At 54.3% G+C, this 27,431-nt stretch overlaps 1 protein-coding gene across 1 annotated transcript in view; it reads right to left on the bottom strand.

Moving 5' to 3' along the window:
* The window catches only part of LOC116958091 (uncharacterized), a 118,905-nt gene that overhangs the window by 66,633 nt on the left and 24,841 nt on the right, over positions 1-27,431 (bottom strand). Inside the window, exons 6-18 of the mRNA XM_076055367.1 lie at positions 23,427-23,535; positions 21,238-21,353; positions 19,103-19,184; positions 15,894-16,273; positions 15,126-15,192; positions 13,799-14,285; positions 12,265-12,278; positions 5,644-5,804; positions 4,868-5,067; positions 3,169-3,310; positions 2,182-2,343; positions 1,154-1,247; positions 206-488 (exon numbers count right to left, since the gene is read on the bottom strand). Coding sequence (XP_075911482.1) covers positions 206-488; positions 1,154-1,247; positions 2,182-2,343; positions 3,169-3,310; positions 4,868-5,067; positions 5,644-5,804; positions 12,265-12,278; positions 13,799-14,285; positions 15,126-15,192; positions 15,894-16,273; positions 19,103-19,184; positions 21,238-21,353; positions 23,427-23,535 — 2,297 coding nt within the window. The remainder of the gene's footprint in view (positions 1-205; positions 489-1,153; positions 1,248-2,181; positions 2,344-3,168; positions 3,311-4,867; positions 5,068-5,643; positions 5,805-12,264; positions 12,279-13,798; positions 14,286-15,125; positions 15,193-15,893; positions 16,274-19,102; positions 19,185-21,237; positions 21,354-23,426; positions 23,536-27,431) is intronic.

A 27,431-nucleotide genomic window follows, 5' to 3' on the forward strand; every position in this document is an offset into this window, starting at 1 on the left:
CTCTCCCCGTGTCTCTCTCCACATATCTCCCCACGTCTCTCTCTCCCCACGTGTCTCTCTCTCCCCACGTGTCTCTATCCCCGTGTCTCTCTCTCCCCACGTCTCTCTCTCCCCGTGTCTCTCTCTCTCCCCGTGTCTCTCTCTCTCCCCGTGTCTCTCTCTCTCCCCGTGTCTCTCCCCACCACCACCACCCCCCGCGTCTCACCGCCCGTCCCTCCTCTGCAGTGCCCCCATCTCGCACAACGTCTGCCCGATGTCGTGAGCGCAGATCCCGGTCTCCCTGCTGAGGGCCCGCAGCGAGATCCTCGGCCGCTGGGCCTGGCCCCCGGGGGCCTCCCCGCGGGCCTCCCCGCGGGCCTCCCCGCGCTGCCCGGCGATGGCCGCTAGGAGCGTGTGGCGCCAGTAGGAGGCGTAGGACAGGCGGCCGAGCTCGGACAGCGGCTTTTCGGGAGTCCCTGCCTGGCCCTCGCGACGGGAGAGCAGATAGCCTGGTGTGGGAGAGAGAGAGAGAGAGAGAGCTAGGGCTAGGGCTAGTGTGGTGGTGGTGAGGGTGGTGGTGGTGGTGATGGTGGTGGTGGTGAGGGTGGTGGTGGTGGTGGTGAGGGTGGTGAGGAGAGAGAGCTAGGGTGGTGGTGGTGATGGTGGTGGGGAGAGAGAGAGAGCTAGGGTGATGGTGGTGGTGGTGAGGGTGATGGTGGTGAGGGTGGTGGTGGTGGGAGAGAGAGAGAGAGCTAGAGCTAGGGTGGTGGTGGTGAGGGTGGTGGTGAGGGTGGTGGTGGGGAGAGAGAGAGAGAGAGAGCTAGGGCTAGTGTGGTGGTGGTGGTGAGGGTGGTGAGGGTGGTGGTGGTGAGGGTGGTGATGGTGGTGGTGATGGTGGTGGTGATGATGATGGTGATGATGGTGGTGGTGATGGTGGTGATGATGGTGATGGAGGTGATGATGATGATGGTGATGGAGGTGATGGTGATGATGGTGGTGGTGATGATGGTGATGGTGATGATGGTGGTGGTGATGATGGTGATGGAGGTGATGGAGGTGATGGTGATGATGGTGGTGGTAATGGTGGTGGTCAGGATGATGGTGATGGTGGTGACGGTGATGATGGAGGTGATGATGGTGATGATGGAGGTGATGGTGATGATGGTGGACTCACTGAAATCAATGAGGAGTCGTCCATATCCGAGCCGCTGGTACTGTGGCAGGATCATGATGCATGAGACGTTATATTTCTGAGCACACAGTTTCTCCTGTGTACAAAGACACACAGCGGGGTGAATAGGTGAGTGGGTGAGTGGGTGAGTGAGTGAGTCGGTGGGTGAGTGGGTGAGTGAGTGGGTGGGTTAGTGGGTGTGTGAGTGAGTGAGTGGGTGGGTGGGTGAGTAAGTGAGTGGGTGAGTAGGTGAGTGGGTGGGTGAGTGGGTGAGTGAGTCGGTGTATGGGTGAGTGAGTGAGTGGGTGAGTGAGCGAGTGGGTGAGTGAGTGGTGTGTGAGTGAGTGGGTGGGTGAGTAGGTGAGTGAGTGAGTGGGTGAGTAGGTGAGTGGGTGAGTGAGTGAGTCGGTGGGTGAGTGGGTGAGTGAGTGGGTGGGTTAGTGGGTGTGTGAGTGAGTGAGTGGGTGGGTGGGTGAGTAAGTGAGTGGGTGAGTAGGTGAGTGGGTGGGTGAGTGGGTGAGTGAGTCGGTGTATGGGTGAGTGAGTGAGTGGGTGAGTGAGCGAGTGGGTGAGTGAGTGGTGTGTGAGTGAGTGGGTGAGTAGGTGAGTGAGTGAGTGGGTGAGTAGGTGAGTGGGTGAGTGAGTGAGTAGGTGAGTGGGTGAGTGAGTGAGTGAGTGGGTGAGTGAGTGAGTGGGTGAGTGGGTGAGTGAGTGAGTGATTGAGTAGGTGAGTGAGTGAGTGAGTGGGTGAGTGGGTGAGTGAGTGAGTGGGTGAGTGAGTGGGTGGGTGGGTGAGTGGGTGGGTGGGTGAGTGGGTGGGTAGGTGGGTGAGTGAGTGGGTGGGTGAGTGAGTGAGTGGGTGGGTCAGTGGCTGAGTGAGTGGCTGAGTGAGTGAGTGGCTGAGTGAGTGAGTGGCTGTGTGGCTGAGTGAGTGAGTGGCTGAGTGAGTGAGTGGCTGAGTGAGTGGCTGAGCGAGCGGACAATCGGACGAGCGAGCGGACGAGCGAGCGGACGAGCGAGGAGCCCCTCACCTTGCTGAAGTAGCCGACAATGTGAGATCCTCCAGCGTCGTTGCTGGTGAGGACGTAGAACAGGAATGGCTCCACATCGTAAAGCAGCGTCTTGTGGTCCAGGAAAAGTTTCGCCAGGAGGCACAGGTTCTGGCAGTAGAGTTTGCTCACCCTGCCATCAACCTGGTGGTGGTGGTGGCGGTGGTGGACAACGGCGATGAGAGGGTGGACAACCGCGAGGGGGTGGAGCGGCGAGACACGGCAGTACAGCTAGCTCAACCTGTAGTCAACCCGGCGGTGGTGGTGGTGATGGCGGTGGTGATGGCGGTGGTGATGGCGGTGGTGGAGGTGATGGTGGAGGTGGTGGTGGTGGTGGTGGTGGTGATGGTGGTGGTGGAGGTGGTGGAGGTGATGGCGGTGGAGGAGGTGGAGGTGATGGAGGTGGTTGAGGTGGTTGAGGTGGAGGTGGTGGAGGTGGTTGAGGTGGAGGTGGTGGAGGTGGTGGTGATGGTGGTGGTGATGGCGGTGGAGGTGGTGGTGATGGTGGTGGTGGAGGTGGCGGTGATGGTGGTGGTGGTGATGGTGGTGGTGGTGGAGGTGGAGGTGGTGGAGGTGGTGGTGGCCGTGATGGCGGTGATGGTGGTGGTGATGGTGGTGGTGATGGTGGTGATGGTGGTGGTGGAGGTGGAGGTGGTGGAGGTGGTGGTGGCGGTGATGGCGGTGATGGTGGTGGTGGTGATGGTGGTGGTGATGGTGGTGATGGTGGTGGCGGTGGTGGAGGTGGTGGTGGTGATGGTGGTGGTGGACGTGGTGGTGGTGGTGGAGGTGGTGGTGGTGGTGGTGGACTACGTTCGATGATGAGAGACAGAGGTGGGGAGCGTGCGGGGTGGATAACCGCGGGTGGACAAAACGAGCGTGGGACAATGGAGGTGGTGGACACAGTGGTGGACACAGTGGTGGACAAAGTGGTGGACACAGTGGTGGACACAGTGGTGGACAACTCCTCACCTCGTAAACACTCATGCCGCGATGACGGTAGATCTCATTGGCCGGTGGGTGGACCCACCCGCAGTGAGCGAGGTGGTGGACTAGCACGGGACGACTCCGCATGTAGGCCAGGCAGAACTCGCACACAAAGAGGCGACGGAGCCTGGCCCGGGAGAGAGACGAGCAGAGAGTCCACCACCATCGCTCAGAGTCCACCACGGGCAGAGATAGTCCACCACGGGCAGAGAGAGTCAACCACCTTCACTCAGAGTGACTTACTGACTGAGTGACTGACTGAGTGACTGACTGACTGAGTGACTGACTGAGTGACTGACTGAGTGACTGAGTGACTGACTGACTGAGTGGCTGAGTGAGTGACTGACTGAGTGACTGAGTGAGTGACTGACTGAGTGACTGACTGAGTGACTGACTTACTGAGTGACTGAGTGACTGACTGACTGACTGAGTGACTGACTGAGTGACTGACTGAGTGACTGACTGAGTGAGTGAGTGACTGACTGAGTGACTGATTTAGTGAGTGACTGAATGACTGACTGAGTGACTGAGTGACTGAGTTACTGCCTGAGTGACTTACTGACTGACTGAGTGACTCACTGACTGAGTGAATGACTGAGTGACTGACTGAGTGACTTACTGACTGAGTGACTGACTGAGTGACTGACTGACTGAGTGAGTGACTGACTTGAGTGACTGAGTGACTGATTTAGTGAGTGACTGAATGACTGACTGAGTGACTGAGTGACTGTCTGAGTGACTGAGTGACTTACTGACTGACTGAGTGACTCACTGACTGAGTGACTGACTGATTGGGTGACTGAGTGACTTACTGACTGAGTGACTGACTGAGTGACTGACTGACTGACTGAGTGACTGACTGAGTGACTGACTGAGTGACTGAGTGACTGATTTAGTGAGTGACTGAATGACTGACTGAGTGACTGAGTAACTGCCTGAGTGACTGAGTGACTTACTGACGGACTGAGTGACTCACTGACTCACTGACTGAGTGACTGACTGAGTGACTGACTGAGTGACTGACTGAGTGACTGACTGATTGAGTGACTGAGTAACTCACTGACTGAGTTACTGACTGACTGAGTGACTGACTGAGTGACAGTGAGTGACTCACTGACTGAGTGACTGAGTGACTGACTGAGTGACTGAGTGACTGACTGACTGACGGAGTGACTGACTGAGTGACTGAGTGACTGACTGAGTGACTGACTGAGTGACTGAATGAGTGACTGACTCACTGACTGAGTGACTGACTGAGTGACTGAGTGACTGAGTGACTCACTGAATGACTGAGTGACTGACTGACTAACTGACTGAATGAGTAATTTAGTGAGTGACTGAGTGATTTAGTGAGTGACTGAGTGACTGACTAAGTGATTTAGTGAGTGACTGAGTGACTGACTAAGTGACTAAGTGACTAAGTAACTGACTGACTGAGTGACTGACTGAGTGACTGACTGAGTGACTGACTGAGTGACTATGTGACTGACTGACTGAGTGACTGACTGACTATGTGACTGAGTGACTGACTGAGTGAGTGACTGAATGAGTGACTGACTGAGTGACTGAGTGAGTGACTGACTGAGTGAGTGACTGAGTGACTATGTGACTGACTGAGTGACTGACTGAGTGACTGAATGAGTGACTGACTGACTGACTGGCGAGTGACTGACTGACCACTCACCTGGCATATTCCCGTGGGTACGGCGATGAGAACCAGGTACGGATTTCAAACTTGCCGAGGACGATGGCTGACGGATAGCGGGCTGATGCGGTAACGTCACCACAACCACCACCGCCACAACCACCGCCACAACCACCACAACCACAACCACCACTGGCCGCATTGGCGAGAGAATCAAACTCCTCTTCCTGCGAAACTCTCTGGAGAGACAGAGAGAAAGAGGTGATGGTGGTGATGGTGGTGATGATGGTGGTGATGGTGGTGATGGTGGTGATGATGGTGGTGATGGTGGTGATGGTGGTGTTGGTGGTGGTGGTTATGGTGTTGGTGGTGGTGGTGGTAGTGGTGTTAGTGGTGGTGGTGTTAGTGGTGGTGGTGGTGTTAGTGGTGGTAGTGGTGGTAGCGGTGGTGGTGGTGTTGGTGGTGGTGGTAGCGGTGGTGGTGGTGTTGGTGGTGGTGATGGTGGTGGTGATGGTGGTGGTGATGATGGTGATGATGGTGGTGACGGTGGTGATGGTGGTACAGGTGGTTGATGTTGTGGTGGTGATGGTGACGATGGTGGCGATGGTGGTGGTGACGATGATGGTGATGATGATGGTGGTGATGGTGGTGGTGATGGTGGTGATGATGGTGATGATGGTGGTGGTGATGGTGGTGGTGATGATGATGGTGATGGTGGTGATGGTGGTGGTGATGGTGGTGATGGTGGTGATGGTGGTGATGGTGATGATAGTGGTGATGATGATGGTGGTGATGGTGACGGTTGCCATGGTTACCTCCATGGCGATGCGAGTGGCGGTCTGGAAGAGCTGCTCATCATCGTCCGTAACTCCTCCACGCAGATCACCGTCACCATCACCGTCACCATCATCGTCACCACCATCGTGATGACCATCATCCCCATCCTCCTCCTCCTCTTCAACCACAGAGCAACCACCTGTACCACCATCACCACCATCGTCACCACCATCACCATCACCACCATCGTCACCATCACCACCATCACCACCATCACCACCATCACCACCTGTACCACCATCACCACCGTCACCATCATCACCACCACCTGTACCACCTTCATCACCATCACCACCATCACCACCTGTACCACCATCACCACCGTCACCACCATCACCACAACATCAACCACCTGTACCACCATCACCATCACCACCATCACCACCTGTACCACCTTCATCACCATCACCACCATCACCACCTGTATCACCATCACCACCTGTACCACCATCATCACCATCACCACCGTCACCACCATCACCACCATCACCTGTACCACCATCATCACCACCATCATCACCATCACCACATCAACCACCTGTACCATCACAACATCAACCAATTGTACCACCATCACCACAACATCAACCACCACCATCACCACAACATCATCCACCATCACTACCACCACAACCATCACCACATCAACCACCTGTACCACCATCACTACAACATAAACCACCATCACTACCACCATCACTACAACATAAACCACCATCACTACCACCATCACCACAACATCAACCACCATCACTACCACCATTACCATCACCACAACATCAACCACCATCACTACCACCACTACCATCACCACAACATCAACCACCATCACTACCACCACTACCATCACCACAACATCATCCACCATCACTACCACCACTACCATCATCACATCATCCACCATCACTACCACCACGACCATCACCACATCATCCATCACTACCACCATCACCACATCAACCACCATCACCATAACATCAACTACCATCACTACCACCATCACAACATCATCCACCATCACTTCCACCACCACCATCATCACAACATCAACCACCATCACAACCACCAGCACTACCACGCTGTGTGTGTGTGTGTCTGTGTGTGTCTGTGTGTGTCTGTGTGTGTCTGTGTGTGTGTGTGTGTGTCTGTGTGTCTGTGTGTATGTGTGTGTCACTGCAGCTGCAATGGCTGCTTTGGGTACACGGTCCAGACCTCCCCAGACACCCTGGATGACAGAGGAGTTGTTCAGGATGGTTGAGAAAAAGCGACAGGCCCACTGTCATCGGCTACAGAATCCCACGTCAGAGAATGAGGAGGCTTACCGCAGCCTTCGCTCGGAGGTTCGGAGAGCCGTGAGGCGCTGCAAGGATGGGTGGTGGTCGCGGGTTGCTGAGGAGATGGAGTCTGCCTCAGTGGCCCGTGATCACAAATCTCTATTTAACTCCATCAAAAAAGTAACCTGCAGCGCCACACCTATTACCATCATTAGGGGAAAAATCGGTGATCCAATTTCCGACCCCCACGAACAGGTTCGCAGATTTGCTGAGCATTTCTGTGAGGTCCTGGGGGAGGGAAAATCCCTCAGCCAGGAAAACATCGTGGCACAAAGTGAGGATGACCGTGCTGAGGCTGCGGTGCCTCAAATATTGGATGAAGTCACCCCCTGTGAGTGGCTGGCTGAGGTGCCATCTGCTGAGGAAGTATTGAAGGCGATCCGGAGTCTGAGACCAGGAAAGGCAGCGGGCAGAGATGATCTCCCAAGCGAAATGCTGAGGGAGGGTGGCGTTTGTGCACAGACTGCCCTATATGACATCATAACAACAGTCTGGACCACTGGACGGGTTCCGCAGGATTGGAAGGATGCCCTGGCGGTCCCCCTTTTTAAGAAGGGGGACCGCACAGACTGTAACAACTACAGGGGCATATCACTCCTCAGTGTGCCGGGAAAGGTCCTGGCAAGGATTATTCAGCATCGCCTTGCCAGGCACGCTGAGGAGAGGCTTGCGGAGCCCCAATGCGGTTTCAGGAAAGGGCGGTCCTGCACAGATGCCATATTTTCTGTCCGTCTGCTACAGCAGAGGTGTAGGGAATTCCAACAAGACCTACATCTCTGCTTTATTGACCTGGTCAAGGCCTATGATACCATCAGTAGGCCTGGGCTCTGGGTCGTTCTTCGGGCTTTTGGAGTACCTGACCCTCTGCTCACGATCATTAAGGACGTTCATGATGGTGAGCGGGCCCGGGTAAAACTACGTGGCCGGGAGTCAGAGCCATTCCCTGTACACCTTGGGGTGCGACAGGGATGTCCTCTGGCTCCCACATTATTTAACATCTATTTTGACCACGTAGTTCGTGAAGCCTTCAATAGCTGTACCGGGGGAATCTCCATATGGTACAGATATAATGGGAGGCTAATCGATGCCCGGGTGCGGTCAAGGGATGGCTCCCTATTGCTCAACCACGTTATGTATGCTGATGACTTGGTAATAGCTGCTCAGTCAGAGGAGGAGTTGGAGACGCTGCTGCTGAGACTGGAGCGTGCCACTAAGAGGTGGGGCCTTACCATCAGCCCCACCAAAACTAAGCACCTGCCTGGGTATTTTGTACCATCGGACACTCCACCCCCACAACTCCCAATCGGTGATGGGGCAGTTGTGGAGAGAGTGGAGAGTTTCCCATACCTGGGCAGTGTGCTTATGACTGGCTCCAGTTTAACAGCAGAGGTCTCACTCCGAATCAGTCGAGCGGCAATATCTTTTCATCGGTTGCGTAACGCTGTGTGGAAGCTACCTGGTCTGTCGCTCCGCACTAAGCTTCAGGTCTTCTCGGCCATGGTCATTCCCTCCCTTCTCTACGCTTGCGAAACGTGGACCCCCCTAATGGAACATCTTCGCCGGTTAGAAACATTTAGGCTGGCCTGCCTACGATCCATCCTGGGTTTAACCAGACTGGATTGTGTGAGGAGCTCACAAATCCTTGAAAGATCTGGGCAGGGTCCCATCGGTGAGCTCCTCCGGCAGGCAAGGCTGCGATGGCTGGGTCATGTAGCCCGCATGCCCAGCCACCGCATGCCGAAACAGCTTTTGTTTGGCCGGATTGAGGGGGCTAAGCGGGCGCGGCACGGGCTAGAGAAGAGATGGAGTGATGTGGTACAGGAGGACGTGGAGCTGAGTGGACTTGCCGATGACTGGTACCAGCGGTGTCAAGATCGGCCTCTGTGGAGGAGGCTCGTGAAGGATGCTACTGGGCAGTTGGAGGCAGTCGCCCTCCAACAACAACGGAGGGCGGAGGAGCGACGCTCACAACAGCGAGCGGAGCGCCGGGTGGCTAAAGCACAGCAGGTTGGCACAGTAGGGGGCACAGGTGGTGCATCAGCCAGTCATCTCAGTCAGTCGACCCGTGGCACCTGGGTCTGCCCCGTGACCTCCTGCCAGCGGGCGTTCGACACTTCACGTGGCCTCAGGGTGCACATAGCCTGGCACAAGCGTCGTGGTGACGTCACCGCCACTTAGTGGCGAATGGCAGTTGTTGTTGTTGTTGTCACTGTGTGTGTGTGTCACTGTGTATGTGTGTGTATGTGTGTGCGTAACTGTGTCTCACTGTGTGTGTCACTGTGTGTGTGTGTAACTGAAAGGGGAGTGATAGTGTAGCGATTAGCGCTATGCTGCGCTATGAATCTGTTGACCCGGGTTCGATTCCCGCTCACGGCCAACACCAGTGACGATTATCTGAACCGGTTCCGGGCCTCCCCTAGGTCGACTCAGCCTCAAATGAGTACCTGGTGCGGTGTGTAAACATCGCCACTAGGGAGACAAAGGCGGTCGGGCGTGGTGCTGGCCACCCACCCCCTCGTGTACCTTTCCGGCCTTCATAGGTGCTCGCTAACAGCACTTGCCCCAACAGTCTGTTAAGGCTATATGGGGGCCTCTTTGTTCTTTTTGTGTGTAACTGTGTGTGTAACTGTATGTGTGTAACTGTGTGTGTGTGTAACTGTGTGTGTGTAACTGTCCGGCAAAACAACCCCCTACCTCCTCGCGGTGCCGGACGGGCAACTCTGTCGTGGACAGTGCTGTGGGGGGAGATCCAATTTTGATTGACTCCTCCCCTCATGGCATATGTGTCCACCACAGGGGCTAAACGGGGGCTCTGGACAGGTGCGAGGGGCTGGTAACCCCTCCACCTTCAATTAATTACCACGAAACCACGAGTTAAACTGAAATATGTAACAAATAAGCTTGTGCCGGAGGCCCCGGGGGGCCAGGCGTCTATGACGTCTCCTGGCCAAACCCCAATTGGCGGAGCCAGGAGATTGAATACCTACCCTCGGGGCTACTCCAGAAACAACGAAAAGCCACTACGGGTGGCCACGTGGAATGTTCGAACGCTCACTGCAGAGGTGAGGCTGCCACTCCTCTGTCGGGAGCTGGACCGGTACCGCCTGGATCTATGCGGCATTCAGGAGGTCCGGTGGACCGGCTCTGGCTCCTGCCACCATGAGGGGTGGACAGTCCTCTACTCGGGGCAGCAGACTGCCAAACAACAGGGTGTGGGTCTTCTTTTGAACAAAAGAATGAAGGGGGCGTGGGAGCGTGGCGGTGAGGTGTGGGAAGCTGTAAGCCCCAGGCTACTTTGGGCTCGCCTTCCCATCAACCGGAGGCGAGGAATGGTGGTCGTGGTTACTTACGCCCCCACCGAAGATGAACATCCGTGGAGGGATGCAGGCAAAGCCAATGAGTCAGATGCCTTCTATGACCTCCTGTCACAGGTGCTGGCTAAAGTGGCCCCTCGGGAAAGAGTCATCATGTTGGGTGACTTCAATGCCCGAGTTGGTCATGATACTGGCACCTGGTCTGGAGTGATTGGAGGGCATGGGCCAGATTAGCTCAATAACAACGGTAGGAGGCTGCTAGATTTTTGTGCAGCCCATGGGCTTGTAATTACCAACACGCTGTTCCGGCATCGGCGCATTCACACAACATCATGGATGCATGCCAGGTCCAAGCAAGAACATCTGCTGGGCTAAATAGTGACGGAACAGCGAATGCGAGCCCATGTCCTTGATACCAGGACCTACCGTGGAGCTGATCCGCCCTCTGACCATCGACTAGTCATCTGTAAGATGCGCCTGCCATTCTTCCACTCCGGTGGTGGGTGTACACCCAGGACCCCATTCCAACATAAAGTGGCCTGGTCTCAGTTATCTGATGAAAGTTGCAAGCGAGAATTTCATCATCGCTTGCGGCTGGGATTGGCATCGTCCCCGACTCCTCCTGATGTCGAGGGTAAATGGGCGAGGTTTAGGACTGTGACTCATGCAGCTGCAATGGCTGCTTTGGGTACGCGGTCCAGACCTCCCCAGACACCCTGGATGACAGAGGAGTTGTTCAGGATGGTTGAGAAAAAGCGACAGGCCCACTGTCATCGGCTACAGAATCCCACGTCAGAGAATGAGGAGGCTTACCGCAGCCTTCGCTCGGAGGTTCGGAGAGCCGTGAGGCGCTGCAAGGATGGGTGGTGGTCGCGGGTTGCTGAGGAGATGGAGTCTGCCTCAGTGGCCCGTGATCACAAATCTCTATTTAACTCCATCAAAAAAAGTAACCTGCAGCACCACACCTATTACCATCATTAGGGGAAAAAACGGTGATCCAATTTCCGACCCCCAGGAACAGGTTCGCAGATTTGCTGAGCATTTCTGTGAGGTCCTGGAGGAGGGAAAATCCCTCAGCCAGGAAAACATCGTGGCACAAAGTGAGGATGACCCTGCTGAGGCTGCGGTGCCTCAAATATTGGATGAAGTCACCCCCTGTGAGTGGCTGGCTGAGGTGCCATCTGCTGAGGAAGTATTGAAGGCGATCCGGAGTCTGAGACCAGGAAAGGCAGCGGGCAGAGATGATCTCCCAAGCGAAATGCTGAGGGAGGGTGGCGTTTGTGCACAGACTGCCCTATATGACATCATAACAACAGTCTGGACCACTGGACGGGTTCCGCAGGATTGGAAGGATGCCCTGGTGGTCCCCCTTTTTAAGAAGGGGGACCGCACAGACTGTAACAACTACAGGGGCATCTCACTCCTCAGTGTGCCGGGAAAGGTCCTGGCAAGGATTATTCAGCATCGCCTTGCCAGGCACGCTGAGGAGAGGCTTGCGGAGCCCCAATGCGGTTTCAGGAAAGGGCGGTCCTGCACAGATGCCATATTTTCTGTCCGTCTGCTACAGCAGAGGTGTAGGGAATTCCAAGAAGACCTACATCTCTGCTTTATTGACCTGGTCAAGGCCTATGATACCATCAGTAGGCCTGGGCTCTGGGTCGTTCTTCGTGCTTTTGGAGTACCTGACCCTCTGCTCACGATCATTAAGGACCTTCATGATGGTGAGCGGGCCCGGGTAAAACTACGTGGCCGGGAGTCAGAGCCATTCCCTGTACACCTTGGGGTGCGACAGGGATGTCCTCTGGCTCCCACATTATTTAACATCTATTTTGACCACGTAGTTCGTGAAGCCTTCAATAGCTGTACCGGGGGAATCTCCATATGGTACAGATATAATGGGAGGCTGATCGATGCCCGGGTGCGGTCAAGGGATGGCTCCGTATTGATCAACCAGCCCCACCAAAACTAAGCACCTGCCTGGGTATTTTGTACCATCGAACACTCCACCCCCACAGCTCCCAATCGGTGATGGGGCAGTTGTGGAGAGAGTGGAGAGTTTCCCATACCTGGGTAGTGTGCTTATGACTGGCTCCAGTTTAACAGCAGAGGTCTCACTCCGAATCCGTCGAACGGCAATATATTTTCATCGGTTGCGTAACGCGGTGTGGAAGCTACCTGGTCTGTCGCTCCGCACTAAGCTTCAGGTCTTCTCGGCCACGGTCATTCCCTCCCTTCTCTACGCTTGCGAAACGTGGACCCCCCTAATGGAACATCTTCGCCGGTTAGAAACATTTAGGCTGGCCTGCCTACGATCCATCCTGGGTTTAACCAGACTGGATTGTGTGAGGGAGCTCACAAATCCTTGAAAGATCTGGGCAGGGTCCCATCGGTGAGCTCCTCCGGCAGGCAAGGCTGCGATGGCTGGGTCATGTAGCCCGCATGCCCAGACACCGCATGCCGAAACAGCTTTTGTTTGGCCGGATTGAGGGGGCTAAGCGGGCGCGGCATGGGCTAGAGAAGAGGTGGAGTGATGTGGTACAGGAGGACGTGGAGCTGAGTGGACTTGCCGATGACTGGTACCAGCGGTGTCAAGATCGGCCTCTGTGGAGGAGGCTCGTGAAGGATGCTACTGGGCAGTTGGAGGCAGTCGCCCTCCAACAACAACGGAGGGCGGAGGAGCGACGCTCAGAACAACGAGCGGAGCGCCGGGTGGCTAAAGCACAGCAGGTTGGCACAGTAGGGGGCACAGGTGGTGCATCAGCCAGTCATCTCAGTCAGTCGACCCGTGGCACCTGGGTCTGCCCCGTGACCTCCTGCCAGCGGGCGTTCGACACTTCACGTGGCCTCAAGGTGCACATAGCCTGGCACAAGCGTCGTGGTGACGTCACCGCCACTTAGTGGCGAATGGCGGTTGTTGTTGTTGTTGTTGTATGTAACTGTATGTATGTGTCTGTGTGTCTGTGTGTGTGTCTGTGTGTGTGTGTAACTGTGTGTGTATATAACTGTGTGTATGTGTCTGTGTCTGTGTTTGTCTGTGTGTAACTGTGTGTATGTGTCTATGTGTCACTGTATGTAACTGTGTGTGTAACTGTGTGTGTCACCGTGTGTCACTGTGTGTGTGTCTGTGTGTAACTGTGTGTATGTGTCTGTGTATGTGTATGTTACTGTGTGTGTATGTAACTGCATGTATGTGTGTGTGTCTGTGTGTGTAACTGTATGTATGTAACTGTGTGTAACTGTGTGTATGTATGTGTGTATCTGTATGTGTCTGTGTGTGTCTGTATGTGTCACTGTGTGTCACTGTGTCTGTGTGTATCTGTGTGTGTGTGTAACTGTGTGTGTATGTAACTGTATGTATGTGTCTGTGTCTGTGTGTGTAACTGTATGTGTAACTGTGTGTATGTGTCTGTGTATGTGTGTGTCTGTGTATGTGTGTGTCTGTGTGTGTCTGTGTATGTGTATGTGTGTGTCCGAGTCTCCGTCACCGTGCGAGCGACGCGACCCTCCAGGCCGCTGACTCGCCCCCGACACTTTGCTGCCGCTGCTGACGACTCCAACTTTGTTGTTGTTGTTGACTTTGTTGTTGTTGTTGTTGACTTTGTTGTTGTTGACTTTGTTGTTGTTGTTGTTGCTGTTGACGGCCGGCTGATGCTCGGGCTTCTTTTTCCGAACCCCGCCCGGCTGCGCGGGGCAACGAAGAGAAGCCTCCGACGATGACGATGATGACGATGATGACGATGATGACGATGACGACGATGATGACGATGATGACGATGATGATGACGACGAGGAGGTGGAGGAGGTGGAGGAGGAGGTAGAGGAGGTGGACGATGAGGAGTGGTGGAGGTGGTGGTGGTGGAGGTGGTGGTGGAGGTGGTGGCCGTGCCCGTGGTGGTGGTGGTGGTGGCTCCGTCGGCCGGGTGAGGGCGTGAAGAATTTTGAGAGGCCGTCGATGAGTCCCTTGGGGCGGGCCTTGGGGGGGGGGGGAGGAGGGGGCCATCGACACAACAACAACAACAACCAGTCACAACAACAACAACCAGTCACAACAACAACAACAACCAGTCACAACAACAACAACAACTGTCACAACAACAACAACCACTGTCACAACAACAACCACAACAACTACTGTCACAACAACAACAACCACTGTCACTACAACAACAACAACTACCAGTGTCACAACAACAACAACAACCAGTACTGTCACAACAACAACAACCAGTACTGTCACAACAACAACAACCAGTACTGTCACGTCAACAACCACTGTCACAACAACAACAACCACTGTCATCACTACTGTCTTAACCACAACAAGTGATGATCATGGTGGTGATGGTGGTAGTGACGGTGGTGATGGTGGTGATGGTGGTGGTGATGATGGTGGTGGTGGTGATGGTGATGGTGGTGATGATGGTGGTGGTGGTGATGGTGGTGGTGATGATGGTGGTGGTGGTGATGGTGGTGGTGGTGATGATGGTGGTGGTGATGGTGGTGGTGGTGATGATGGTGGTGGTGATGGTGGTGGTGGTGATGATGGTGGTGGTGATGGTGGTGATGGTGATGGTGGTGATGATGATGATGGTGGTGATGGTGGTGATGGTGGTGATGGTGATGATGGTGGTGATGGTGGTGGTGATGATGGTGGTGGTGGTGATGGTGGTGATGGTGGTGGTGATGGTGATGGTGGTGGTGATGATGGTGATGATGGTGATGGTGGTGATGGTGGTGATGGTGGTAGTGACGGTGATGGTAGTGGTGATGACGGCAGTAGTGATGGTGACGGTGATGCCCACTCCACATTACCCTGGCAGGATCTCTGGACGACGGCCGCGCTCTCAGGCTGGGCCGGAGAGAATCCACCCACAGCAACCTACAACAATATTAACAACAACAACATCAACAACATCATCATCAACATCATCAACAACCACATCAACATATTCTTAGTCACGAAAGCTTTAAATCAAAATTTAACCACATCAACATCAACAACATCAACATCAACAACACCATCAACAACATCATCAACATCAACAACATCAACAACATCATCAACAACATCAACATCATCAACAACATCAACATCAACAACATCAACAACATCAACAACATAATCAACATAATCAACATCATCAACATAATCAACATAATCAACATCATCAACATCATCAACATAATCAACATCATCAACATCATCAACATCAACAACAACATCAACATCATCAACAACATCAACAACAACATCAACATCAACAACATCAACCACATCAACATCAACAACATCAACATCATCATCATCAACAACAACATCAACAACAACAACCACATCAACAACATCACCAAAACAACATCAACAACAACATCATCAACAACAACATCAACAACAACATCAAAAACATCAACAACAACATCAACAACAACATCATCAACATCAACAACAACATCAACATCATCAAAAACATCAAAAACATCAACAACAACAACATCAACAACCGCGGTCGCCACGGCGGCGGTCGCCACGGCGACGGTCGCCGCGGCGACGGTCGCCACGGCGACGGTCGCCACGGTTACCTGGGGCGGCCGTTGCCTCCTCCCCCTCCTCCTCCTCCTCCCCCTCCTCCGTTGCCGCCGTTGCCGTGGTAACGGCGCTTGATCTGCGACGCCGCCTCGCGGAGGCGGGCCCATCGCCGCGACGACGACCTCTGACCCCCGGCGGCGACCCCTCCTCCTCCTCCTCGACCCCCCGGCCGCGACCCCCCCGGCGACCCCGGAGCCCCCCGCGACCTCTGGACCCCGCCGCGACCTCCGACCCCCCGCCGCGAAGAGGCCCCGGGGGCAACCCCCCACGGTGACCCCGCCGCGACCCCCAGCCCCGGCCGTGACCCCGCCGCGACCTACGACCCCGAGGGTTCCGCGACCCCGGGGGCAGCAGAACTGGCAGATCCATTGGCCTGGGTTCGGAGGTCACGGGGGGGGGGGTCATGGGGGGGTCACGGGTGAGTGGTGGGTGAGTGAGTGAGTGAGTGGTGGGTGAGTGAATGGGTGAGTGAGTGGTGGGTGAGTGGGTGAGTGGTGGGTGAGTGAGTGGGTGAGTGAGTGGGTGAGTGAGTGGGTGAGTGAGTGAGTGAGTGGGTGAGTGGTGGGTGAGTGAGTGGGTGAGTGAGTGGTGGGTGAGTGGGTGAGTGGTGGGTGAGTGAGTGGGTGAGTGAGTGGGTGAGTGAGTGAGTGGTGGGTGAGTGGGTGAGTGGTGGGTGAGTGAGTGGGTGAGTGAGTGGGTGAGTGAGTGAGTGGTGGGTGAGTGGGTGAGTGGTGGGTGAGTGAGTGGGTGAGTGAGTGGTGGGTGAGTGGGTGAGTGGTGGGTGAGTGAGTGGGTGAGTGAGTGGGTGAGTGAGTGAGTGGTGGGTGAGTGGGTGAGTGGTGGGTGAGTGAGTGGGTGAGTGAGTGGGTGAGTGAGTGAGTGAGTGGTGGGTGAGTGGGTGAGTGGTGGGTGAGTGGGTGGGTGAGTGGGTGAGTGGGTGGGTGAGTGGGTGAGTGAGTGGGTGGGTGAGTGAGTGAGTGGTGGGTGGGTGAGTGAGTGAGTGGTGGGTGAGTGAGTGAGTGAGTGGTGGGTGAGTGGGTGAGTGGTGGGTGAGTGGGTGAGTGAGTGGGTGAGTGAGTGGTGGGTGAGTGAGTGAGTGGTGGGTGAGTGGGTGAGTGAGTGGTGGGTGAGTGAGTGAGTGAGTGGTGGGTGAGTGAGTGAGTGAGTGGTGGGTGAGTGGGTGAGTGGTGGGTGAGTGGGTGAGTGGTGGGTGAGTGGGTGAGTGGTGGGTGAGTGAGTGAGTGGGTGGGTGAGTGGGTGAGTGAGTGGGTGAGTGGGTGAGTGAGTGGGTGAGTGAGTGGTGGGTGAGTGAGTGGGTGAGTGGGTGAGTGGTGGGTGAGTGGTGGGTGAGGTGAGTGAGTGAGTGGGTGAGTGGGTGGGTGAGTGGGTGAGTGAGTGGGTGAGTGGGTGAGTGAGTGGGTGAGTGAGTGGTGGGTGAGTGAGTGAGTGAGTGGGTGAGTGGGTGAGTGGGTGAGTGGGTGAGTGGTGGGTGAGTGGTGGGTGAGTGAGTGAGTGGGTGAGTGGGTGGGTGAGTGGGTGAGTGAGTGGTGGGTGAGTGAGTGAGTGAGTGGGTGAGTGGGTGAGTGAGTGAGTGGGTGAGTGGGTGAGTGGGTGGGTGAGTGGGTGAGTGGGTGAGTGAGTGGGTGAGTGAGTGAGTGAGTGGGTGGGTGGGTGGGTGAGTGAGTGAGTGGTGGGTGAGTGAGTGGGTGAGTGAGTGGGTGAGTGAGTGAGTGGGTGAGTGAGTGAGTGGGTGAGTGGGTGGGTGAGTGGTGGGTGAGTGAGTGGGTGAGTGAGTGGGTGAGTGAGTGAGTGGGTGAGTGAGTGAGTGGGTGAGTGGGTGGGTGAGTGGGTGAGTGAGTGGGTGAGTGGTGGGTGAGTGAGTGAGTGAGTGGGTGAGTGAGTGGGTGAGTGGGTGGGTGAGTGAGTGAGTGGGTGAGTGAGTGGGTGAGTGGGTGGGTGAGTGAGTGAGTGAGTGGTGGGTGAGTGAGTGAGTGGGTGAGTGGTGGAGTGAGTGGGTGAGTGAGTGGGTGAGTGAGTGGGTGAGTGGGTGAGTGGGTGGGTGAGTGGGTGGGTGAGTGGGTGAGTGGGTGAGTGAGTGAGTGGGTGAGTGAGTGAGTAGGTGAGTGAGTGGGTGAGTGAGTGACTGATTGAGTAAGTGACTGACTGAGTAACTGACTGAGTGAGTGACTGAGTGACTGACCGACTGACTGAGTGACTGAGTGAGTGACTGAGTGACTGACTGACTGACTGAGTGACTGAGTGAGTGACTGAGTGACTGACTGAGTGACTGACTGACTGAGTGACTGAGTGACTGACTGAGTGACTGACTGACTGACTGAGTGAGTGACTGAGTGAGTGACTGAGTGACTGAGTAAGTGACTGAGTGAGTGACTGAGTGACTGAGTAAGTGACTGAGTGAGTGACTGACTGACTGAGTGACTCCTCACCCTTGGGCATGCGGAGTATTGGAGGATCACAACACTGCATGTGAGTGACTGAGTGACTGACTGAGTGACTGACTGAGTGACTGAGTGAGTAACTGAGTGACTGACTGAGTGACTGAGTGACTGACTGACTGAGTGACTGACTGAGTGAGTGACTGAGTGACTGACTGAGTGACTGACTGAGTGACTGACTGAGTGACTGAGTGACTGACTGAGTGACTGACTGAGTGACTGAGACTGAGTGAACTGACTGAGTGACTGAGTGACTGACTGAGTGACTGACTGAGTGACTGAGTGACTGACTGAGTGACTGAGTGAGTGACTGAGTGACTGAGTGAGTGACTGAGTGACTGAGTGAGTGACTGAGTGACTGACTGAGTGACTGACTGAGTGACTGACTGAGTGACTGAGTGAGTGACTGAGTGACTGACTGAGTGACTGACTGACTGAGTGATTCCTCACCCTTGGGCATGCGGAGTATTGGAGGATCACAACACTGCATGTGAGTGAGTGACTGACTGACTGACTAACTGAGTGACTGAGTGACTGAGTGACTGGGTGAGTGAGTGACTGAGTGACTGACTGAGTGACTGACTGACTGAATGAGTGAGTGACTGAGTGAGTGAGTGACTGAGTGACTGGGTGACTGAGTGACTGAGTGACTGACTGAGTGACTGGGTGAGTGAGTCACTGACTGAGTGACTGAGTGAGTGACTGAGTGACTGACTGAGTGACTGACTGACTGAGTGAATCCTCACCCTTGGGCATGCGGAGTATTGGAGGATCACAACACTGCATGTGAAACCCGCGGTCACAGGAGTCACAGAACAGCATGTTCTCCTGTAACCATAGCAACGGGGGAACAACGTTACCACGGCAACCGCAGACGTTTACCATAGCAACCACTCACCGCCATTGCTTCATCGCTAGCCGCAGACATTAACAGAGCGACGAGGGGTAACCATAGCAACCAAGAGACTCCCAGAGACTCACAAAGACTCCCAGAGTCTCCCAGAGTCTCCCAGAGACTCCCAGAGTCTCCCAGAGTCTCCCAGAGACTCACAGAGTCTCCCAGCGTCTCCCAGAGTCTCACAGAGTATCACAGAGTCTCCCAGAGACTCCCAGAGTCTCAGAGTCTCACAGAGACTCCCAGAGTCTCACAGAGACTCCCAGATACTCCCTGAGTCTCCCAGAGTCTCCCAAAGTCTCACAGAGTCTCCCAGAGACTCCCAGAGACTCCCAGAGTCTCCCAGAGACTCTGTGAGACTCTGTGAGACTCACAGAGACTGCCAGAGTCTCACAGAGTCTCACAGTCTCCCAGAGTCTCACAGAGTCTCACAGAGACTCCCAGAGTCTCCCAGACTCTCCCAGAGTCTCACAGATGCTCTCAGAGACTCCCAGAGACTCCCAGAGTCTCACAGAGACTCCCAGAGTCTCCCAGAGACTCCTAGAGTCTCCCAGAGACTCACAGAGTCTCCCAGCGTCTCCCAGAGACTCCCAGAGTCTCCCAGAGTCTCCCAGAGTCTCACAGAGTCTCACAGAGTCTCACAGAGTCTCACAGAGTCTCCCAGAGTCTCCCAGAGACTCCTAGAGTCTCCCAGAGACTCACAGAGTCTCCCAGAGTCTCCCAGAGACTCCCAGAGACTCCCAGAGTCTCCCAGAGACTCTGTGAGACTCTGTGAGACTCACAGAGACTGCCAGAGTCTCACAGAGTCTCACAGTCTCCCAGAGTCTCACAGAGTCTCACAGAGACTCCCAGAGTCTCCCAGACTCTCCCAGAGTCTCACAGATGCTCTCAGAGACTCCCAGAGACTCCCAGAGTCTCACAGAGACTCCCAGAGTCTCCCAGAGACTCCTAGAGTCTCCCAGAGACTCACAGAGTCTCCCAGCGTCTCCCAGCGTCTCCCAGAGACTCCCAGAGTCTCCCAGAGTCTCACAGAGTCTCACAGAGTCTCCCAGAGTCTCCCAGAGTCTCCCAGAGTCTCCCAGAGACTCCCAGAGTCTCCCAGAGACTCCCAGAGACTCCCAGAGTCTCCCAGAGACTCCCAGAGACTCCCAGAGTCTCCCAGAGTCTCCCAGAGACTCCCAGAGACTCCCAGACACTCCCTGAGACTCCCAGAGACTCCCATAGTCTCCCAGAGTCTCCCAGAGTCTCCCAGAGTCTCACAGAGTCTCCCAGAGTCTCCCAGAGACTCCTAGAGTCTCACAGAGTCTCTCTGAGACTCCCAGAGACTCCCAGAGTCTCCCAGAGTATCCCAGAGACTCACAGAGACTCCCAGAGTCTCCCAGAGACTCCCAGAGTCTCCCAGAGGCTCCCAGAGACTCCCAGAGTCTCTCAGAGACTCCCAGAGACTCCCAGAGTCTCCCAGAGTCTCCCAGAGACTCCGAGAGTCTCCCAAAGTCTCCCAGAGACTCCCAGAGTCTCCCAGAGTCTCCCAGAGACTCCCAGAGACTCCCTGAGTCTCTGGGAGTCTCTGGGAGTCTCTAGGAGTCTCAGGGAGTCTCCCAGTCTCCCAGAAACACTGGGAGACTACCAGAGACTCCCACAGACACTGGGAGACTCCCTGAGACTCCCAAAGTCTCCCAGAGACTCCCGGAGACTCCCAGAGACACCCAGAGACTCCCTGAGACTTCCAGAGACTCCCAGAGTTACCCAGAGACTCCCAGAGACTCCCAGAGACTCACAGAGACTCCCAGAGTCTCCCAGAGACTCCCAGAGACTCCCAGAGACTCCGGGAGACTCCGGGAGACTCCGGGAGACTCCCTGAGACTCCCAGAGTCTCCCAGAGACTCCCAGAGACTCCCAGAGTCTCCCAGAGACTCCCAGAGACTCCCAGAGACTCACAGAGTCTCCCAGAGACTCCCGGCGTAGTCTCCCGGCATAGCGGCTCACCGAGTTGCTCCCCGTGTCACGGCACACACTGCAGGTCTTGCAGTCGAAGCACTGCCAGGGAAGGCGACGCACCCTGAGGCCCAGCTCAGCAGACAGCTTCAGGCAGGAGGGGTGGCCTGGGGGGGGGGAGAGGGGGGGAGTGGGGGGGGTGGGGGGAGAGAGTGGGGGGGGAGAGGGGTGTGTGTAGTGTAGTGTAGTGTGTAGTGTATAGTGTAGTGTGTAGTGTGTGTGTAGTGTGTGTGTAGTGTGTAGTGTAGTGTGTAGTGTATAGTGTAGTGTATAGTGTAGTGTGTAGTGTAGTGTGTAGTGTAGTGTGTAGTGTAGTGTGTAGTGTAGTGTGTAGTGTAGTGTGTAGTGTAGTGTGTGTGTAGTGCGTAGTGTAGTGTGTGTGTAGTGTGTGTGTAGTGTGTGTGTGTGGTGTGTGTGTGTAGTGTGTGTAGTGTGTGTGTAGTGTGTGTGTAGTGTGTGTGTAGTGTGTATAGTGTGTGTGTAGTGTGTGTAGTGTGTGTATAGTGTGTGTGTGTAGTGTGTGTGTAGTGTGTGTGTAGTGTGTGTGGTGTGTGTGTAGTGTGTGTGTAGTGTGTGTGTAGTGTGTGTGTAGTGTGTGTGTAGTGTGTGTGTAGTGTGTGTGTAGTGTGTGTAGTGTGTGTGTGTGTAGTGTGTGTGTGTAGTGTGTGTGTAGTGTGTGTGTGTGTGTAGTGTGTGTGTAGTGTGTGTAGTGTGTGTGTGTAGTGTGTAGTGTAGTGTGTAGTGTAGTGTGTAGTGTAGTGTGTGTGTAGTGTGTGTGTAGTGCGTAGTGTAGTGTGTGTGTAGTGTGTGTGTAGTGTGTGTGTGTGGTGTGTGTGTGTAGTGTGTGTAGTGTGTGTGTAGTGTGTGTGTAGTGTGTATAGTGTGTGTGTAGTGTGTGTAGTGTGTGTAGTGTGTGTATAGTGTGTGTGTGTAGTGTGTGTGTAGTGTGTGTGTAGTGTGTGTGTAGTGTGTGTGTAGTGTGTGTGTGTAGTGTGTGTGTAGTGTGTGTGTGTAGTGTGTGTGTAGTGTGTGTGTATAGTGTGTGTGTGTAGTGTGTGTGTAGTGTGTGTGTAGTGTGTGTGTGTAGTGTGTGTGTAGTGTGTGTAGTGTGTGTGTGTAGTGTGTGTGTGTAGTGTGTGTAGTGTGTGTGTGTGTGTGTAGTGTGTGTAGTGTGTGTGTAGTGTGTGTGTAGTGTGTGTAGTGTGTGTGTGTAGTGTGTGTGTGTAGTGTGTGTAGTGTGTGTGTAGTGTGTGTATAGTGTGTGTGTAGTGTGTGTGTAGTGTGTGTGTGTGTGTGTGTGTGTAGTGTGTGTGTAGTGTAGTGTGTGTAGTGTGTGTAGTGTGTGTGTAGTGTGTGTGTGTAGTGTGTGTGTGTGTAGTGTGTATAGTGTGTGTGTAGTGTGTGTAGTGTGTGTGTGTAGTGTGTGGTGTGTGTGTAGTGTGTGTGTGTAGTGTGTGTGTAGTGTAGTGTGTGTGTAGTGTGTGTAGTGTGTGTGTGTGTGTAGTGTGTGTGTAGTGTGTGTGTAGTGTGTGTAGTGTGTGTGTAGTGTGTGTAGTGTGTGTGTGTAGTGTGTGGTGTGTGTGTGTAGTGTGTGTGTGTAGTGTGTGGTGTGTGTAGTGTGTGTATAGTGTGTGTGTAGTGTGTGTGTAGTGTGTGTAGTGTGTGTGTAGTGTGTGTGTGTGTAGTGTGTGTGTAGTGTGTGTAGTGTGTGTAGTGTAGTGTGTGTAGTGTGTGTGTAGTGTAGTGTGTGTGTAGTGTGTGTAGTGTGTGTGTAGTGTGTGTGTAGTGTGTATAGTGTGTGTGTAGTGTGTGTGTAGTGTGTGTAGTGTGTGTGTAGTGTGTGTGTAGTGTGTGTGGTGTGTGTGTAGTGTGTGTGTAGTGTATAGTGTAGTGTATAGTGTAGTGGTGTGTACTGTAGTGTAGTGTGTAGTGTAGTGTATAGTGTAGTGTGTGTGTAGTGTAGTGTGTGTGTAGTGTGTGTAGTGTGTGTGTGTGTAGTGTGTGTAGTGTGTAGTGTATGTGTGAGTGGAGTGTAGTGTGTAGTGTAGTATGTAGTGTAGTGTATAGTGTAGTGTGTAGTGTAGTGTATAGTGTAGTGTATAGTGTAGTGTAGTGTGTAGTCTATTGTGTAGTGTGTAGTGTATAGTGTAGTGTATAGTGTAGTGTATAGTGTAGTGTACCGCTATTCCCGCAGTCTGCACAGGAGAGGAGGAATTCCGGTTCGCGGTTCCGGTTCCGGTCAGAGGACCCCAAACAGAAGCAGCAGACCAGCAGTGGTGTAGCAAACTCCTGCACAACAACAACCACAACAACAACCACAACCACAACAACAACCACAACAACAACCACAACAACAACCACAACAACCATTACCACCACGTGCACAACAACCACAAAAACAACCACAACAACAACCACAACAACAACCACAACAACAACCACAACAACAACCACAACAACCATTACCACCACGTGCACAACAACCACAACAACAACCACAACCACAACAACCACAACAACCATTACCACCACGTGCACAACAACCACAACAACAACCACAACAACAACCACAACAACAACCACAAAAACCATTACCACCACGTGCACAACAACCACAACAACCACAACCACAACCACAACAACCATTACCACCACGTGCACAACAACCACAGCAACAACCACAACAACAACCACAACCATTATCACCACGTGAACCACAACCACCACAACCACGACAATTACAACAACAACCACAACAACAACCATTACCACCACGTGCACCACAACCGCCATAACCACGACAATTACAACAACAACCACAACAACAACCATTACCACCACGTGCACAACAACCACAGCAACAACCACAACAACAACCACAACAACAACAACCATTACCACCACGTGCACCACAACCACCACAACCACGACAATTACAACAACAAACACAACTACCATCATCATCATAACCACCACCATCATCACAACCACCAACATCATTATCACCATCATCATCATCACAACCACCATCATCACAACCACCATCATCATCACAACCACCACCATCATCACAACCACCACCATCATCACAACCACCATCATAATCACAACTACCACCATCATCATCACCACCACCATCATCATAATCACCACCATCATCATAATCACCACCATCATCATCACAACCATCATCATCACAACCACCACCATCAAAACCACCACCATCATCATCATCACCACCATCATCACCATCACCACCACCATCATCATCACCATCATCATCACCATCACCGTCACCACCACCACATCAACAACCGCCATTCGCCACTCAGTGGCGGTGACGTCACCATGACGCTTGTGCCAGGCTAGGTGCAGCTCGAGGCCACGTGAAGTGTCGAACGCCCGCTGGCAGGAGGTCACGGGGCAGACCCAGGTGCCACGGGTCGACTGACTGAGATGACTGGCTGATGCACCACCTGTGCCCCCTACTGTGCCAACCTGCTGTGCTTTAGCCACCCGGCGCTCCGCTCGTTTTTGTGAGCGTCGCTCCTCCGCCCTCCGTTGTTGTTGGAGGGCGACTGCCTCCAACTGCCCAGTAGCGTCCTTCACGAGCCTCCTCCACAAAGGCCGATCTTGACACCGCTGGTACCGGTCATCGGCAAGTCCACTCAGCTCCAAGTCCTCCTGTATCACGTCACTCCATCTCTTCTCTAGCCCGTGCCACGCCCGTTTAGCCCCCTCTATCTGGCCGAACAAAGAGCCCAGGCCTACTGATGGTATCATAGGCCTTGACCAGGACAATGAAGCAGAGATGTAGGTCTTATTAGAATTCCCTACACCTCTCCTGTAGCAAACGGACAGAAAATATGGCATCTGTGCAGGACCGCCCTTTCCTGAAACCATATTGGGGCTCCGCAAGCCTCTCCTCAGCGTGCCTGGCAAGGCGATGTTGATAATCCTTGCCAGGACCTTTCCCGGCACACTGAGGATTGAGATGCCCCTTTAGTTGTTACAGCCTGTGCGGTCCCCCTTCTTAAAGAGGGGGACCACCAGGGCATCCTTCCAATCCTGCGGAACCCGTCCAGTGGTCCAGACTGTTGTTATGATGTCATGTAGGGCAGTCTGTGAGGGATTTCCCCTCCCCCAGGACCACACAGAAATGCCGAGCAAATCTGCAAACCCGCTCCTGGGGGGTCGGAGATTGGATCACCGTTTTTTCCCCTAATGATGGTAATAGGTGTGGCGCTGCAGGTTACTTTTTTGATGGAGTTAAATAGAGATTTGTGATCGCGGGCCACCGAGGCAGACTCCATCTCCTCAGCAACCCGCGACCACCACCCATCCTTGCAGCGCCTCACGGCTCTCCGAACCTCCGAGCGAAGGCTGCGGTAAGCCTCCTCATTCTCTGACGTGGGATGCTGTAGCTGATGACAGTGGGCCTGTCGCTTTTTCTCAACTATCTTGAACACCTCCTCTGTCAGCCAGGGTCTCTGGGGAGGTCTGGACCGCATACCCAAAGCAGCCATTGCAGCTGCATGAGTCACAGTCCTAAACCTCGCCCATTTACCCTCGACATCAGGAGGAGTGGGGGACGATGCCAATCACAGCCGCAAGCGATGATGAAATTATCGCTTGCGACTTTCATCAGCTAGCTGAGACCAGGCCACCATAGGTTGGAATGGGGTCCTGGGTGTACACCCACCACCAGAGTGGAAGAATGGCAGGCGCATCTTACAGATGACTAGTCGATGGTCAGTGGGCAGATCAGCTCCACAGTAGGTCCTGGTGTCAAGGACAAGGGCCCGCATCCGCTGGTCCGTCACTATGTAGTCCAGCAGATGTTCTTGCTTGGACCCGGCATGCATCCATGATGTTGTGTGGATGCGCCGATGCCGGAACAGCGTGTTGGTAATTTCAAGCCCATGGGCTGCACAAAAATCTAGCAGCCTCCTACCGTTGTTATTGAGCTGATCTCGCCCATGCCTTCCAATCACTCCAGGCCAGGTGCTAGCATCATGACCAACTCGGGCATTGAAGTCGCCCAACATGATGACTCTATCCCGAGGGGCCACTTTAGCCAGCACCTGTGACAGGAGGTCATAGAAGGCATCAGACTCATCGGCCTTGCCTGCATCCCTCCACGGATGTTCGTCTTCGGTGGGGGCATAAGTAACCACGACCACCACTCCTCGCATCCGGTAAATGGGAAGGCGTGCCCAAAATAGCCTGGGGCTTACAGCTTCCCACACCCCACCGCCACGCTCCCACGCCCCCTTCATTCTTTTGTTCAGAAGAAGAGCCAAACCCTGTTGTTTGGCAGTCTGCTGCCCCGAGTAGAGGACTGTCCACCCCTCATGGTGGCAGGAGCCAGAACCGGTCCAACATACGTCCTGAATACCAAATAGATCCAGGCGGTACCGGTCCAGCTCCCGACAGAGGAGTGGCAGCCTCTCCTCCACAGTGAGCGTTCGAACATTCCACGTGGCCACACAAAGTGGCTTTTCGTTGTTTCTGGAGGAGCCCCGAGGGTAAAGATTCAATCTCTACCACACTCATCACCACCACGACACTCATCATCACCACCGCCACCGTCACCACCACCACCATCATCATCACAACCACCATCATCATCACCACCATAACCCACCACCATCATCACTAACACCACCACCATCACCACCATCATCATCACCATCACCATGATCACCCACCACTATCACCACCATCACCACCACCATCATCACCACCATCATCATCATCACTACCACCATCACCATCACCACAATCATCATCACCACCACCGTCACCACCACCATCAACAACCGCCATTCGCCACTTAGTGGCGGTGACGTCACCACGACGCTTGTGCCAGGCCATGTGCACCTCGAAGCCACGTGAAGTGTCGAACGCCCGCTGGCAGGAAGTCACGGGGCAGACCCAGCAGGTGCCACGGGTCGACTGAGATGACTGGCTGATGCACCACCTGTGCCCCCTACTGTGCCAACCCGCTGTGCTTTAGCCACCCGGCGCTCCGCTCGTTGTTGTGAGCATCGCTCCTCCGCCCTCCGTTGTTGTTGGAGGGCGACTGCCTCCAACTGCCCAGTAGCGTCCTTCACGAGCCTCCTCCACAGAGACCGATCTTGACACCGCTGGTACCGGTCATCGGCAAGTCCACTCAGCTCCAA

Source organism: Petromyzon marinus, chromosome 71 (genome assembly GCF_048934315.1).
Source record: "Petromyzon marinus isolate PM22_M1 ecotype Great Lakes invasive population chromosome 71, UKy_Petmar_22M1.pri1.0, whole genome shotgun sequence".
Classification (NCBI taxonomy): domain Eukaryota; kingdom Metazoa; phylum Chordata; class Hyperoartia; order Petromyzontiformes; family Petromyzontidae; genus Petromyzon; species Petromyzon marinus.